The sequence below is a fragment of the Vipera berus genome (genome assembly GCF_964194415.1).
Source record: "Vipera berus genome assembly, chromosome: 3".
Taxonomy (NCBI): Eukaryota; Metazoa; Chordata; class Lepidosauria; order Squamata; family Viperidae; genus Vipera; species Vipera berus.
Window position 1 is genome coordinate 142,847,000 of NC_138204.1, and position 16,109 is coordinate 142,863,108.

General features: G+C 37.3%; 1 protein-coding gene across 1 annotated transcript in view; it reads left to right on the forward strand.

The window, feature by feature from the left end:
- MYLK4 (myosin light chain kinase family member 4) overlaps nt 1-16,109 on the forward strand; it is a gene marked incomplete at its 5' end in the record, with an annotated part of 45,634 nt that overhangs the window by 8,150 nt on the left and 21,375 nt on the right. The window contains 5 exons of the mRNA XM_081325581.1: nt 4,057-4,252; nt 7,511-7,931; nt 11,010-11,284; nt 14,020-14,125; nt 14,942-15,035. Of these exons, the coding sequence (XP_081181707.1) occupies nt 4,057-4,252; nt 7,511-7,931; nt 11,010-11,284; nt 14,020-14,125; nt 14,942-15,035 (1,092 nt within the window). The remainder of the gene's footprint in view (nt 1-4,056; nt 4,253-7,510; nt 7,932-11,009; nt 11,285-14,019; nt 14,126-14,941; nt 15,036-16,109) is intronic.

Genomic DNA, 16,109 nt, shown 5'->3' on the forward strand with positions numbered 1-16,109 from the left:
TCCCCTGCACATGTGTGCTAGTCGTTTCCAACTCTAGGGGCCGGTGCTCATCTCCGTTTCAAAGCCGAAGAGCCAGCGCTTGTCCGAGGAGGTCTCCGTGGTCATGTGGCCAGCATGACTAGACGCCAAAGGCGCACGGAATGATGTTACCTTCCCAGCGTGGTGGTCCCTATTTTTCTACCTGCATTTTTACGTGCTTTCAAACTGCTAGGTTGGCAGAAGCTGGGACGAGTAACAGCCGCTCACTCTGTTATGCGGATTCGACCTGCCAAACTGCCGACCTTCTAATCGACAACTCAGCGTCCTAACCCACTGAGCCACCGCGTCCCTCTATCGATATAAACAAGAGTAAATTTTAGCAGTATAAATGCAGAAGAATATAGGCAGAAACACCAGAAAGAGGAATGATGGACTTTAGCAACTGTTACAAAATTCATATCTCAAATAATACCTCTTTATTATAATTGTATATGGCTTGGTTACTGGGTTACTGGGAAGACATGAATGCATCATGAAAGTACTTGTATATCAACAGCCATGGTATTAGATTGGTTGAGATTTATATATTAAACAGTCTGAAATAATTACTCAATCACAACAGTCAGTGTAGTTAGTAATTATTATTGCAGTTATTAATGGATTGCTACAATAGCTGAATGTCACACTCCAATAATTCTCTGAGGGCACTTTGAGGTACTTATTTCATTGGAGACAGTATAGTTGTTGTAAATACACATATACTGTACACATGCAAACAGACAGCCTAATAAATGCAGATGAGCTGAAGTCATAGAAAATTTCATTTTGATGGTTGAGTCAATCTGATGGAATCATAAAGGACCAAAGACCAAGTAATTGCAGAATCACAGGGCTGGAAGATATTTTGGAGGTCAACTAGTTCAACCTCTTGCCCAAAGCAGGTGACATTATAGCATCCTGGACAAATGGCTGTCAATCTTTTCTTGAAAACCTCCAGCAATGGAGTATCCACAAATCTGGGAGGCAAGCTGTTCCACTGATTAATTGTTCTCACTGTCAGGAAGTTTCCCCTTAGTTCCAGTTGGATCTGCCTTAACAAGCTTCCACCCATTGCTTCATGTCCTGCCCTCAGGTGCTTTGGAGAATATGTTGAGCCCTCTTCTCTGTGATAGCCCCTCAAGTACCGGAAGACACCTATCATGTCACCCCAATCCTTTTCTTCATTAGGCTAGACATACCTAGTTTCCTTAGCCATTCATTATATGGTTTAGCTTCCAGACCCTTTATCATTTTTTGTTACTCTTCTTTGCACTCTTTCCAGGATCTCAACATATTTTTTGAATTGTGTGACCAGAACTGGATACAGTATTCCAAGTGTGGCCTCATTAGTGCAGTATAGAGTGGTACTATCACTTCTTGTGATCTTGATGCTATCGCCCAGTTGATGCAGCCTAGGATTTTCATTAGCTTTTTTTAGGTGGCTGCAGCCCACTGCTGGCTTATATTTAAGTGGTGGTCCACTAGGAAACCAATATTCTTTCATGGTTGCCACTGTTAAGCCAGCACTGCCTATTCTATGCCTGTGCATTTGGTTTTTCTTGCCTTACTTTTCTCACCAATGAACTGCACCTTGTTGGACAGAATGTTGGAAAGAATTTTATGATTAAACCTTCGTAAAAACGTTCATTGTAGATCTTCTGGCAGTAGGGATAAAAAAAAGTCAGAGTTTCAATATGTGAATTAAAAAAGAAGAAGGAAGTTGAATATTATAACACTGTCAGATTAGACTTGGTGCATAAAGAGGTGATTCAAATGCCTCTAAAAAAAGAAGTCAGATGTTCATAAAATCTCCTGGTGAATTTCGGATGGAATCTCCAATTTCTGCTCATGGTATGATAATTTATGTCTAAAGCTGCCTCGATCTCTAACTCCTGCCTTTTCCAGAGCATGTTTACTCAAGTAATCGTGTCCAACCATCAGGTCAGGCTATGGTGGATGGGAAAGAAAATGGCATGAAATTTAAAGGTAGCTTTGCTGCCTTGGTTACTTTGAGAACACTTTGCTCTCACAAGAATTCAGGCAAATATTATGCTCCAGAAAGAACAGCCAAAGGACTTACAAAAAGAAGATCCTGTTTATCATGGCCCAATGCTGGTTCCCCTTTGAAAGGAACCTGCTTCACAGTTGCCAGATCGGGACACCTGAGAGAAAGTGGTCATTGAAAGCAAATATTTTGTACAGCAGCCTCGCCCAGCTTTCAATGACCTCTTCTGTAATAGCAGGGCATGCTAGCTGTGGAAGATGGGAGCCCTATGAGAGAATGTGCACTCTAGCCTGAAGGATCCAAGGATGGGTATTAAGAGTGAAGGGAAACATTCAGAAACTGCACCATGGATCTCAATAGAAAAGCAGATCTTTCTGGTGTAAAAATGAAGGCTCAGGGGGAAAAATGGAATTCTAGCTTAGCTTTTTCCTTGATACAGCAGTAGTCTGGGACAAATCCACGCTCTTAATCAGAATCATACAAAATAGCACAAAGGTTTATTGGCTGGTTAGTAAGGTATAAGCCTAAACTGCCTATTTAAACATTAAAAGATAAAGCCTGGGTCTATATTCTGAAATATGCCATTCCATTCTCCGCCCAATGAATATGCTCCCCCTCATTACATGCAATTAATTACATGTCAAAAGCTATTAAACATGATTAGCTGCTAAAGCAGAATGGTTTTACTATCTCTGAAAAGATGGCAAAAAGGAGTTTAAATGAAGATTCCCTGAGAAGGAATTCTAGAGTCATTACCAAAAATAATCCCCTGTTTCTCATCGAGTTGTACAGTGGTATTTTGAACCTCCATGATTTATCATATTGCTTGACCGCTGTGGAGGGGATGTTGTGGGAGGGGGAAATACTTGGGACACAAACTATTTAGACACCTCTTGAAAATATTTTCAGACAAAAATTATTTTTTATGTATATATGGGAAACAGTCATAATACCTCTCTGATGAATTCATCCACTACTCAGTCATGGAAATCTTTTTTAAAAGTAGTTTTAAATAGCTCTTTAACATAATTATGCACACTTTCACATTTGTGGTCCCTTTTATATTGGAAAATCACAGTTAACGTCTTTGCAAGTAATATTTTCCATGTGTTATGCTGTTTTAATCATTCTTTCAGTGGGGTAGATACCATGATTATATAAAGCTCAATTTTATCTTGTCTAACTTGGAAGTGGATTTTCCCTTATTCAGCATTTGTAGGGATGCTACAGCTAGAAACATTTGCAACTTGGATTTATGCATGTTTACTGAGGATAATTTTTAATTTAAATTTTCTATTCCTGCTGAAATGTTGGCTTATAATTAATTTTATTACTGCTATTCTAATATCTGTGCCTAGCAGGTTTTAAATTGATTATTTATCTAATTTGTTTTCAGATTAATTTGTTTTAACTTTTTTTTATTTGTTCATATTAAACTAGTAAATTTCTACCATTCAGTCCTCAGGGATTCTTAAATAAAATGTTGTAAGGTTCAAGGAGAGGGCTTTTAATTGTAAGTGGTTTCCTTTTTAATTTTTTGTGCATTTCCATACAAAACGGTGAAGGTACCATTTATATCTTGGAGTCTTTTAGTTCCAGTCAGCAATTTTAGCTTAAACTGCATAGTGACTTAATATTTATCAGCCATCATTATGGCCAGTTTACCTGAAATAACAAAATAGCGGAAGGCCAAGTGATAGGAGACGATTAGCTCAGAAGTCTCTGGCTGGCTATTTTTGAAAGTGGAATGCTTATATGAAAGAACTGTCTGGGATTAATCCAGGCATGACGTCTCCCTTCCCCCATTAGTTAATGGTGTAGTTTTGGGGGAACAATATATTCATAAAATCATCCTCTAGATGTCACTCAAGCACTGAAGACTACAGAAAAAGTAATTCCCAAACTATAAATTCACTGATAACCAGTCAGCATTTTGCCAGGTTGTTTTTTTGTTTAAAGCCTGTTGTGACTTTATAATCTACCGTATATACTATTAAAACTCTTGTGTCTGTCTGATTGTTTGTAATCTTCAGTTGGGTGAAATGATGAATCTTAGGGCAACAGTTTTTGAATCAATATACTTCAAGTGGGCTGACAGTATGTATCCAAATCCAGGGTCTATATTAGCTTCTGTGGCATTGAAACTTGGCAAAATTGTGGCTGTTTCAATGCTGCCAAATTGGTACACCACTGTGATGCCTACGGCGACTTTCCTGGTAGGGGAAGCTGGTAGGAATTCGAAAGTCTCCCACTCCCACTGTGGCGATTCTGTTTGTCTGTTTAAGTAAGGTCTCTGAAATGATGATCCAGTTATGAGTGTCAATTAAAGTTAGAAGCTCCCTATTAATTTCAAATCACCTTCATTCTTTAAATGATAACAAATTCTGGGTGAAAATGTTTTTAGATCAGTCCTGTTTTTATTTTAAAGAATGGGAATGTTAATTAGTTTCAAAGAACTATGACAATCTCTTACATTTAAGATGTGACTATCTCTTGCATTTTAGATGTTGCATTATTAGAGGCTGTTACTCTAAAACTCTGCAGAAAAGATCACCTTTAGACCCCAGTGTTCTCTATTGTGTGCCACGTCAAAAGGAACAATAAAAAATGAAAAAAGAAGGGAAGCTACTTTATTGGACTGTATCAGTGAAAATGCCCAGCCAGATGGATTATTTTGAAGAATTAAACAAAATTTTGGTGAGAACTTTCCAAAACCACTTCTGTATAGTTGCCAAGAAACATGGATGTGGAAACATTTGCGATAGCAACGGGAGTTGAATTTGACCCCAAAAAAGAACTGCTAATAGCGATTAACAAATATCCCAGCAATGGGCTGGTTATTGTTATACTCAGCTCTACAATAGTTGGATAGAAGAACTTATCAACAGGGGTAAGTTTAGCAGTGGATAAATGGTCACAGTAAATACCGAACATTCTCATATGGTATAATTTACATGTGAATTATTGAAAACAATTGTCCTAAAAAGAGACAGCAATACCTCCTGATTCATTCACTCCTTAGATTCCTGAAACTCCTTATTCCACCTTGCAACCAGCCTCAATTTTAAATGTTCTCAGGTATTTTTAAAACATGCTCACAAAATGCAGTGAAATAAAAACAAAGGGTAGGTAGAGGCAGGTAATGCCATTTTTAGTGCTATCTCATTGGCCAACTAGATAAAATATTGACTATTCTCAAGGAGCAGGTGAAGGCATATTTGTTAGCGTTGGAAACGTGCTTCGTACAGTTGGCATCTGTGTGTAAAGGGCTGTGTTGGAAGTGATAACATGGGTGAAATAATTAGAATATGACCGACATTGCTTTGAAAAAGACAGGTTACTTATTATCTTCCTTGCAAAACTTGCATTGCCACCTGAGTTTCTTCGGAAGTAGGTTCCAAATTGTAATTTTTAATATGAATATATATATATATCCCATTGTTCATGCTTTGCCTGTTTTGGGGAAATTTTCTCTCAGTATTCATATCCAAAGCTAAATAATGGCACTCAGCTGAGAAAAAAAGCCAAATGTCTTTGTTTTTTATGGTTTTGGAAATGCAATTCAAAATATAGTTGTTGGAAAACCATTTCTGTTGCAGTACATATGTGTTCATTTTTTTAATTAGGTTTTGTTAGGATAAATGTATAATACATACCAATTAAATATCCATGTAAAAAAAAGAGAAAGATATGTCTGGAAAGGCACACCTCTTCGGAAGAATTTGTATTTTTGTAAATCCCTAAGATAGACTATTAGATTAACTGGTTTAAAAGTTAACTGGCTTTATTTCAATAAGCAAAATTCACTATCATTTCATGTTTTTATCTTCAGTAGATTTGCATAGAATTTCACTCACCTTAGTTTCATTAGAAAATGTAAATATGTTCTATATTGTATCTAGCTAGCAAAGACAGAAGGAGAGAAGATGTAACATTTCACTAAGTGTTTCAGATTTAAATTTTGCCTTCAGGATGGCCAAATATTAAAGATATTAGGATCCTTAAGTATATTTTTATCCACAACAGCTTATTTATTTATTTAATTGATTTAATTTAATTTATATACCGCCCTTCTCCCGAAGGACTCAAGGCGGTGTACAGGGCAATGCAATAAAATACAATGTACAAAAATTAAAAATATTAAATACTACAGCCCTATTCAATAAAATTAATACAAAACTATAAAATACAAGCAAGTCAGCATGGACCTTTCCAAGAAATAAACATTATTTAGCAGCAGGGCCTGGATTCTGAATTCCTTCTTTAAGGGAACCCTGGACAGTTCAGGGAAGTATATTGTGTAATTGCAAAATTCAGGTGAAAGAATTTCATAAACAGTGACAGAAAGGGGAAATAATTACAGATGCTGTCAAAGTTCGATTTTGATTGGCAGTCATGGAAAATCTGTGCGTAGAACAAGGAAATGCAACATTTTACAAAGGAAATATGTTATGAAACCTTGACCTGCTTGCTTGTTTTTCCCATAGGAAAAGTCGTATCTTACTGCAAAGGGAACAAAATCCATAAAAAAGAAAAAAATGCCAGATTCCTCAGGTTAGATATCTCTTTCTTTCTCTCAAAACTAACACGAGTGGTATTGTTTTTGCAGCTTTGTGCCCTAGACAGGGAGAGTATGATTTATCAAATGGAAAAAAGGGTTTTTCACCCCAGGGCATTCTGGGATAAAGTTTCTTAACCTTGGCTTTTTGCCCATTGGACTTGTGCCAAGTCTACCCCTCTAGAACAGCTAGTTGCATTTTTCTAGTGCCAGCATCGCATAATCTCACTCCTCCAACTAGATTAGCCATGTTACTTACCAGTATTAGAAACGCTGCATCCCCTTGATTGTCTGTTGCCATAACTTGTTTGCCAAAGTTTGGAGAAGTTGTGTTGCTCACAGTGGACAGAAGTTTTGATTTGAGTTACAATAGGGCTTGTTCAGTAGAACAAAGGATACAGTTAATTCAGCTGACAATATATCATTTTATTTTTTAAAATGGCCAGAAATATCAGACAAATGTCTGAAAATATGTTCTCTGAATGGAGATGAACAAATTAAATGTATATTAACTGTTAGAGTCCATTGGAGGGAGGTGACCAATAAATTTAAATAAATAAAATTATATATATATATATATATATAATTGGATATATATATATTCTTCCCTACTTCTCTGTAACATTTGGGCTGCATTTCTATGCTACGTGGAAGTGATGCTTTCACACGTGGAAAATGAAGGGAAATGTTTTGACAGAAGACCAATGAATAGCAGTGGTCAGAATCCAACTAGAGACAGCCTTGAATGAGAAGAATATATTCTTTATAATATATTTAGACTCTTAGTGGTTGAAAGCTTCACTTCAGAAGCTGGAAAGACCCTAAACTTTCAAAAGAGAGAAGCAGGTTTCTGCAGTGTGAGTAACTGAATGGTGTTACATAACTATTCTTTTCACTGAAATCGTTGATTTTTTTTTCCTTGGTTCTAGATGGCTCTGATGAGAAGTCAGAATTATATTCTCATACGGAAAAGGTCCATAAACTCAACAGAGAGAATACAGAGAAGGCAAACATTTTTCTTGTTCAGAGAAATTCCCCCAAATCTCTTGATTCTTATGAGTCTAAAGTGTGTGCAGAGAGAAGTAATAATAACAGTTGGAAAAGTTCTGTTCAGAAGACCTCAGGAAAGAGTCCAGTGGAGCTGAATGCAAATGAAGCCAACCAAAGTCAGAATAACCCAGATACAGAAGGTGATGCTCTAGGATTTGTGAAGAAGCATGATGGATCTCAAGAAAGTCCAGAGAATGTGGGAGAAGATGATAAAAGAAAAGATATTCCCAGGGATGAAAAAGCAGAAGTACCAGAAAAAATATCTCAAAGAAAAAAATCAGTAGAAGATCCAGATATCAAGTATGTTTTCAATACCACACTATCTCCCTTTAGATTTATTCATATAGCATCATGCAGTGCTTATTGAACTGTAGAAGCTGGATTTGTAATACACATACACACACACACACACACAAACACACACACACACACACACACACACACACACACACACACAGAGAGAGAGAGAGAGAGAGAGAGAGAGAGAGAGAGAGAGAGAGGCTATCACTTTAGATCATTAGATTAAAGATAATCCATACAAGGATAAAAACTATATAATATTTAATAGGCATTAAAAACAACAACACTATTTCCAACATGGGAAGAGAAGATTGAGGGGGATGGACCTAGTAGCTCTGAAGTATTATCAGATGGACAAAGGCAAAGTTACTCAAAGAGTAACTTATAGAAAGATAAATTTTGGCTCAGAATTAAGAGAAATGTATGGAATTTGGGGATAGTTCGACAAAGGAATTAATTCCTTGATGTAATTATAGATATACCCTCAATAAAAGCTGTGAAGCAGAAACAGTTTAGCCATCTGACTAGAATGTTCTTATTTTGAATTTCCTGCATTAAACAAGACTTGGACTATTAGGCCTCTACAAACACTTTTTTGTAGTGTTGGCCTTCTGGTCTTGATATTCTGTGTTAAAAAGAACGCAATATCCAACTTTCACTTTTTTCTAATTGTTGATAATACAAAACTTGTTCAACATACTGTAGAATATTTGGTCCAAATGTTTGTCTTACATTACTTATAATCCTCTCAAGTCTTGGCTTTTATTGTACAAGAATTTTTATTTATTTATTTATTTATTTATTTTGCAATCTCATTGAAACCAGAAAGACAAAACTTGCATAAGAAAACTTCCTGTTGGATTAGGTTAATTTAGAACTTTTGGACAACAAAGAAAACAGTCTTATGGAAATGTTGACGTGTTACTAATGAAATTGATAGAAAGACTTAATGTTCCTGTCCATAATGAAATCCAGTAATAACAATTGCTCGATAGGTGTTGAATTCTAGAGGAGGGAAGAACTACATACCATACTTTAAGTTTTTGGAGGGAAATAGAATGGTTCTGTTCAACCAAGACCATCTTCCTTGAAAATATTCTCTAAGTTAGATGGAATCCATAATAGATTGTGCACACATATAATGAGGAGCCCAATATATTGTGGAAGCTTGTGAGGTAATGGTAAGAACTTTGCTGCCTAAGGTTTCCAATTTAGCCGGGAGGAGATTTTTCTTATATTCTCACAAGACTTATTCCTGTTCTAACACTCTGCCATTTATATTACCAGTGAAAATGTACACAGTTAGTCTTCAGGTTATGACAGCAATTGAGATTGGGATTGCCATCTCTAAGTGATGTACTGTGTGATGATATATGATCGCAACTCTTAGCAACCACAATCCTGGCAGTCCTGGTTGCCATTGGACGTGTGGGTCATTAAGCAGGAAACAGAGAGCTTCAGATAAGGAATCCAGAAGTGCCATAGGAGAGTTGGGGAGGCCAGGGGAACATCTTGGGAGGCCCAGTGTAGGTCACATAAGAGCGCACAAAGTCTGGGGGATAGGAATATACATTTAAATGCTGCCCAGAGTTGCTTCAACACTGATATCAGCAGCATATAAATTTAATAAATAAATTAAATGCAGGACGGCCAGGGGATGAATAGTGCAAGGTCATGTGAATGCAGGAAGGCTGGAGGAGGGGAACTTATCCAAGTGAATTCTGACCATCCCTTCCAGCTTTCCCATTTTCTTGTGGGAAACCATCGCAAATGGGAATCACGGGATGTGAGATGCCGCAAGTGTTGTAAGTGCAAGCCAGTTGCCAAGTGTGCAAGGGCTAGTGATGAGTACCCCCTGTTCCATGCTCTCATAACTCCAAGCAGCTACTGAACCAGTGGTGGTTAACTGAAGACCACCTGTATACAGTTTTCCCACATAAATGAGGCTTTCTACTCAGTCATTCATGTCCTGGTTACCTCCTGTATAGATTGCTGCAATGTGCTCTAAACGGAGCTGCCCTTGAAGAACACTGGAAAGCTTCGGTAGTGCAAATGCAGCAGCATGGGTAATTATGTGCACGGATAGTTCTGCGCATGTTATACCTCTGATCTGCAAACTGCTACCACTCTGCTTCCAGGTTCAGCTCAAGGTGTTGGATAACCTACAAATTCTCACATGATATGAGGCCAGGCTATGTGAGGGACTGACTCTCCCCAATTACATTTACTTGTCCCATCATGAGTAACAGAAGAGTCATGATATGGCTTCCATCTACAAGGAAATGCCATCTGACTGGAGCCAAGAGGGGAGCCTTTATCTCTTTGCTGCACCCACCATATGCAACATCTTTTCTCCCAGAGGTCAGACTGGCTGCAACCTTGCTGGCCTTCCAAAAAAGGCCTGAAGACCTGGCTTTGCCCATGTGGCCTAGGGATCAGATACTGTAATGGTGGCGCAAAACTCATAAAACTGTTATTGTTAACCTAAATTGACTATTTTCTCCCCTTGGTTGTATTGTATAGATTGCAGGATTATTTTTTTTACTTCCGGCACTGTTTGTGTTTCAGTCTTGTAAGCCACTCAGAATCAAATACGTGAAATGGGCAGCTTCCTAAATTGAATAAAATAATAAAATAAAATAAAATAAAATAAAATAAAATAAAATAAAATAAAATAAAATAATAAAATAAAATAAAATAAAATAAAATAAAATAATAAAATAAAATAAAATAAAATAAAATAAAATAAAATAAAATAATAAAATAAAATAAAATAAAATAAAATAAAATAAAATAAAATAAAATAATAAAATAAATAATAAAATAAAATAATAAAATAAAATAAAATAAAATAAAATAAAATAAAATAATAAAATAAAATAAAATAAAATAAAATAATAAAATAAAATAAAATAAAATAAAATAAAATAAAATAAAATAAAATAAAATAAAATAATACATGTATTCATTGATCAACCATGAGCTCTAAAAACAAATACTTCTGATAATTTGGGTTGTTTATATTTCTCTACAATGTTCCAAAGATGACACTGGAATAATTTACAATTTCTCATCTAGGCATAAAGAAAATGAAAAAGCTTTATTTCTTCTGAAAGATGAGCAAACCCTCAGCAGCAAGCGTCATGTGAATGAGGGACGTTTTCCCAAAGATATCAACAAAAAGAGCAGAGTGGATGTAGCAAAGGCCAGTGGTGGACTTAAACCAAAAGAAGCAGCTAAGCCAAAAACAACCGAACTTGCCTTACCTGGAAAAATATTCCCATCTAAATCGACAGCTGCCAACAAGTTCAAAGTGAAGCAAGAACCTTCAAAGGGGGATAATTTGATAATTGGTACAACTCAGCTTTAAAAATATATAAAATATATACTAATTGCAAGCAAAATGAATGCATTTGTATTTCATTGCCTAAATTGTTCTGTTAACAGAAGAATAACACCTGGATTGTTAGCTATACCAGTTGAAAATCCCATTTGAAAGCAAACAAATTGTCGTGCTACCTGTTCTTTTGTCTATCCTTGTCATTAACTTTTTTATGGGTTTATTTGATTGCCAGTTTATAAGGTTTGGGCTTTGCTAGACATACAGAAAAAGAAGCAAGTTATTTTAATATTAAATTAAATTTTACTTAAATGTGCCACCAAGTTGTTTCAGCTCCTATCGCTAGATTTGCTCCATGACAATTTATAGCTAACCCAGTGGCGTAGCGTGGGTTGTCAGCACCCAGGGCAAGGCAAGTAATTTGCGCCCCCTAACCGCACCGCACGCCTGGCACCCCCCCTCCACAGTGGGCGGCGACCCGGCGGCTCGGATCGGATTCGCACAGCCAGCACTGCAGTGAGAGTGAGTGAGCCAGGCGGGGCAGAGAGCTGCGAGTGCGAGCGCGCCCCCCCTGCACCCCCCACGCTACGCCACTGAGCTAACCTATTCTTGCATGTTTCCCAAACTGAATCTGTCTTCCTTATTGTTTGTCCTCTTCTCTTTCCTTCCATCTTTCCCAGCACTGCAGCCTTTTGCAGAAAGCTGGGCCTTCAGATAATGAATCTGAATTAGGATAATTTGAATCTGGTCATTTGTGCCTTGAGTGAGAACTCTAGATTGATTTGCTTGATGATCCATTGATTTCTGCTCTTGGCTGTCCGCAGTATCCTCAGCAGTTTTCTTCAACACCAAAAGTTCAGAAATATCAATATTTTTCCAAACCTGCTTCTTTAAAACCCAACTTTCATTTCCATTAAGTTTCTCAGTTGTCATGGTTGTAGGTATAGGGACTCATGGCGTTTTAGTATCTTTTTCCAAGACTTTCATGGCTCCTCCATCAAGTGCTCTCTGAAACTCTTTATTAAGTTTCTTCCTGAGATTTTTGTCTTCTTTGACTTTGCTTGTCTTTTCTTGGCAATTTCCAGAGTTTCTTCTGAATTCTCCCAGTTTGCTTCCTTCTCTTCCTTTTTTTTTTGCAGCCTCTTTTCACATTCATTGTGAACAATTTCTTCAAGTTCATTCATAATTCCTCTAGTTTTTTAATCATTGAGGCTCAGTATTTCAGTGTGATTTCTGATATTCTCCTTGAAAATGGCGGGTATATGTACAAGATCCTACTGTAGAAACTTACTGGCTTCTTTGTCTGTTTTAGGTTGACTTGGAACTGGGTGGCTTTGGGCCAGTCAGTCTCTCTCAGCCCAAACCACCCCACAATATTATTGTTGTGGGGAAAATAGGAAGAGCAGTATTAAGAATGTTCACTACCTTACTTATAAAGTAATAAAGGGCGAGATAAAAAAATCTATTAGATAAATAAATAAACTAGCTCATGAGCAGTTCATGATTTGTTCCACATGATTTGTGCCTGGCTATGTTTATGATGCTATAATTCAGCTCCTCTGCCTCCTTTTAGCAATCATATTGTCAATTTGATTTCTATACTTTATCTGGTGATATCCATTTACAGAGGCATCATTTTTATTGTTTGAACAGTGCTAGCTATGAAGATTTCATTGGAGTGGCAGAAACTGATACATCGCTTTCCTGTTTCATTTTGGTTTCCTAAGCCATACCATCCAACTACATTTTCCTTTTTAACATTTCCAGTATTGACATTCCCGTCGCCAGTCACCAGGAGCGCTTGATTTCAAACTGAAGTTGATAATAAAACTCATCAAGCTCCTATTTTCCTACCTTGGAGGTCAGAGCATAAACTTAAAAGACTGTCATATTAAGGGATTGCCCTTGAAGTCTGGTTGATGTTATCATTTATTACATTGTAGCAAAGTACAATTCTTACTATGCTCTTCCTAACTATAAAAGCAAAGCTGTTTCATCTTGTTTTTCATGTCCTTAGGAATAAAAAGTATGATTTTACTGACTGAAAGTATCCAATCCCTTTTGACTTCTCTTCTGGTGCCTAAGATGTCAGTTTATAATTTCACTTCTTTGTTCGTGCTTCTTGGATACAATTAAGGTTGACTTTATTAAGCTGAATAGGTAGCCTGTATTTAAAAGCCTGCATTTCTATGTCACCAGCATAATGTTTTTCAAATTTTCAAACTGTTCCAAAGTTCTTTTAGGACCTACCAAATCAGAATCAACCCATGTTAGAATTTGTGGAATCCTGTCCCAAGCCAGATCTTGAGATTTCCAGAAAACAATGTTCACAAAAATCTTTTGCACACTCAAAGCAAAAGCTGCCATCCTGCAACAGTGCACAGGACTAAGAACCCAAACAAGGGGAAATAGTGGTTTGAAGTTGCTCGTTACATTTAACACCTGAACAAAAACTGAAAAATAATTTGAGACAGCAGGACAGAATCCAACAGACTGTGAGTTCTAATCCCACTTTAGGCAGAAACCCAACTTAGGCAGAAACCTTGGGCCAGTCACTCTCTCTCAGCTCTAGGACGTAGGCAATAGCAAACTACTTCTGAAATCTTGTTAATAAAACTGCAGGGATTTGTCCAGGCAGTTGCCAGCAGACAAAATCTAACTCAAAGGCATGCATACCCACATAACTATATATGTCTCTCATTTCATTAGTTCACATTGAATGTGGCATTTTGTGTTTATCATTTACAGATAAAGTACCATCAATGCCTGCTCCTTTTGATCACAGGATCATCAGAGCAAAAGGAGCTGGGATTAGTAGCTTCTATCACATCTTCAAGAATGAAGTTTTGGGAGGGTAAGTTGAGCCACAATTATAGTTCATTCAGTGCAGAATCTCTTAAAGGAATCAGACCAACCCCTCGATACTGTCCTAGATTACTACAGTACAGATCAAGTAGTAGTTTTATTTGGATGAAGCAATAAGCTAACCACCCTAGTCCAGAATAGCAATGGCTTACGTATTTTAAATGGAAGACTGAACAGAGAGTTGATGGTTTCTGGAGCTGAGTTATTTTGGTGTCTTCCAGTTCAAGAAATCCTTGCTATTACCAATCAAACAAATTGATTCCCAATACAAATAAATAGTCTATCCTAACCTGTCCTAAAAATGAATGAGTGTTCTAAATTCTACCTCAAAGCATGACACTTTCACGAGAAGTAAGGCTGAGAACATCAAAAAGTCTGCTAGTCTTAAAGCTCTATTTTGTCCAATGCCCTGTTTACTGCAGGGACCAGCCAAAAGCCTGGATATTGTCATTTTTTTTGTTTCTCTTCTGGAAATAGGACCAATCATGTTGATCTCCTAAATCAGGGGTCTTCAAACTTGGCCTTTCTATGATTTGTGGACTTCAACTCCCAGAATTCCTCAGCTAGGCACACTGGATGAGGAATTCTGGGAGCTGAAGTCCACAAGTCATAAAAGGCCCAAGTTTGAAGACCCCTGTCCTAAAACTTTTATTGTAATCTTTTAACAAGTATATAAGATCAGCCTTGTAGGATCAGGGCAAGTGATTCTCCTAATCCTAGGACTGTCCTAACTTCAAAAGAAATGAAATGAAAAGTCACCTGAGGGCTGAATTCAATTATGCTTTTTTTCTTTTTCTTTCTCTAGTGGACGGTTTGGCCAGGTACATAAATGTGAAGAAAAAGAGACAGGTCTCAAATTAGCAGCCAAAATTATAAAAGCCAGGAGTGTAAAGGAAAAGGTAAGTGGGCTTTGAATAACATCTTATTGCAGGGGGTTTTCAAACTCGGCCCTATTATGACTCATGGACTTCAATGCCCAGAATTCCTCAGGCAGGCACGCTGGCCTAGGAATTCTGGGAGTTGAAGTCCATGAGTCATAAAAGGGCTGGGTTTGAAGACCCCTGCCTTATAGCAATGTGTAGGCTTTGTTATCTACTGAGTTGGCTTCACCTGGACAAACTTTTGCAGATGGACTCATATGCTTTTTGTGTGATATAAAGATCTTAGCTATTTGTATGAAGAGCAGCCTTTGAAATCTTCACTTTAATCTCTCCCCCCCCCCCTGCCTCCCAACATCAATTTAGGTGATCTATAAAGCAGAGGCCACAAATCAAGGGAGAGTGTTGTAATTTCTTTCACATTATTATTTTAGGAAGAAAATCTTATTCCACTTTCTCAGCTCTTGCAAAGGTTCATTGCAAAGTGCCTCAATGCTCTGCTTTGGAATAGAAAGTCAAACATATTGTGTACTTGGGTGGGAAACCACATAGGAATACCATGCTATAAACTAGATTTAAGTAGTAAAAAACAAAAACTTAGCAGCAATGGCAAGCCAAATCTACATTGTTGTCAAGAAAAAAACAAAAACAAATGTCCCCATGAGATTTCTAGGAGTTAATTCAAGCTGAAAGAGACTATCAGAACTTAGGTCAGCCCAAATTGTAATTCTCCATTATTCTGGAAACTTAATCCTATTCTTAGGAACTAGGGAATAACAGAAGCCCAAAAGATTGATTCTTCTCCTAGATATGTCATCGCATTTTAGACAAAAAAGAAACTGCATATGCTCTGGAGATCAGCCTGCTGCAAAACACAGAATATCTCTCTCTCTCTCTCTCTCTCTCTCTCTCTCTCTCTCTCTCTCTCTCTCTCTCTCTCTCTCTCTCTCTCTCTCTCTCTCTCTCTCTCTCTCTCTCTCTCTCTCTCTCTCTCTCTCTCTCTCTCTCTCTCTCTCTCTCTCTCCCTCATCATCATCATCTCTATTATGTCATGGGCTCTGATGAGCAGGAATGAAGACACGCGGTTGAGTACAG